Source organism: Formica exsecta, unplaced genomic scaffold (genome assembly GCF_003651465.1).
Source record: "Formica exsecta isolate Colony F162 unplaced genomic scaffold, ASM365146v1 scaffold4000, whole genome shotgun sequence".
Classification (NCBI taxonomy): Eukaryota; Metazoa; Arthropoda; class Insecta; order Hymenoptera; family Formicidae; genus Formica; species Formica exsecta.
This window is the reverse complement of record NW_021851241.1, coordinates 1-569: the sequence shown is the minus strand read 5'-3', so window position 1 is coordinate 569 and position 569 is coordinate 1. Positions and strand designations below refer to the sequence as shown.

General features: G+C 34.4%; 1 protein-coding gene across 1 annotated transcript in view; it reads right to left on the bottom strand.

The window, feature by feature from the left end:
- LOC115240071 overlaps positions 1 to 515 on the bottom strand; it is a 1806-nt gene extending 1291 nt beyond the window's left edge. Inside the window, exons 1-2 of the mRNA XM_029815041.1 lie at positions 328 to 515; positions 3 to 240 (exon numbers count right to left, since the gene is read on the bottom strand). Coding sequence (XP_029670901.1) covers positions 3 to 240; positions 328 to 344 — 255 coding nt within the window. The 5' untranslated portion in view covers positions 345 to 515. The remainder of the gene's footprint in view (positions 1 to 2; positions 241 to 327) is intronic.
- Positions 516 to 569: the final 54 nt, after the last annotated feature.

The window sequence follows — 569 nt, the reverse complement described above, 5'->3', positions numbered from 1 at the left end:
TCGGAAGATTCGGTCGTCTGAAAATTTGTAATTTCTGCCAGTGGATTACCCACGCGAATGCGTTTCAATAGACGTAGTTTATTTCGGTATTTGTCCACCAATTTGCCACGGGAAATTACAGATTTTCCAACGCGAGATAACTTTTTAGGAATCGCGGGAATGTAATACGTGGGAACAGCTTCGGTGGGAAAATCTTTTACTATCGCCTCTGCTAGATGTTGGAAATCTTCGTTCGTCAAGCTAAAAAAATAACAAATATAAATACCGATATAATCTATATTTCAAAATATAAATTTTAACGTGTATAAAAAAAGCAAAATGAATTACTGGCACGTTTCATTCATCAATTCTGTTAAAATGATCTCAACGATGAGGTTCCGTGATTTGCGGGTCAAAAATTTTGATGTTTTGTAAGATTTTACTATTGCTTCTCCCTGTATATTTGTATTAAGAATCGCTTTAACAGATACATTCTTCGTTCTTAAAGCATATGATAATTTTCCGGTAAAGGCGTTCTCTCTTTTTAAAACGTAATTGTCATCAGATGAACTTTGTATAGAAGAGAGAGA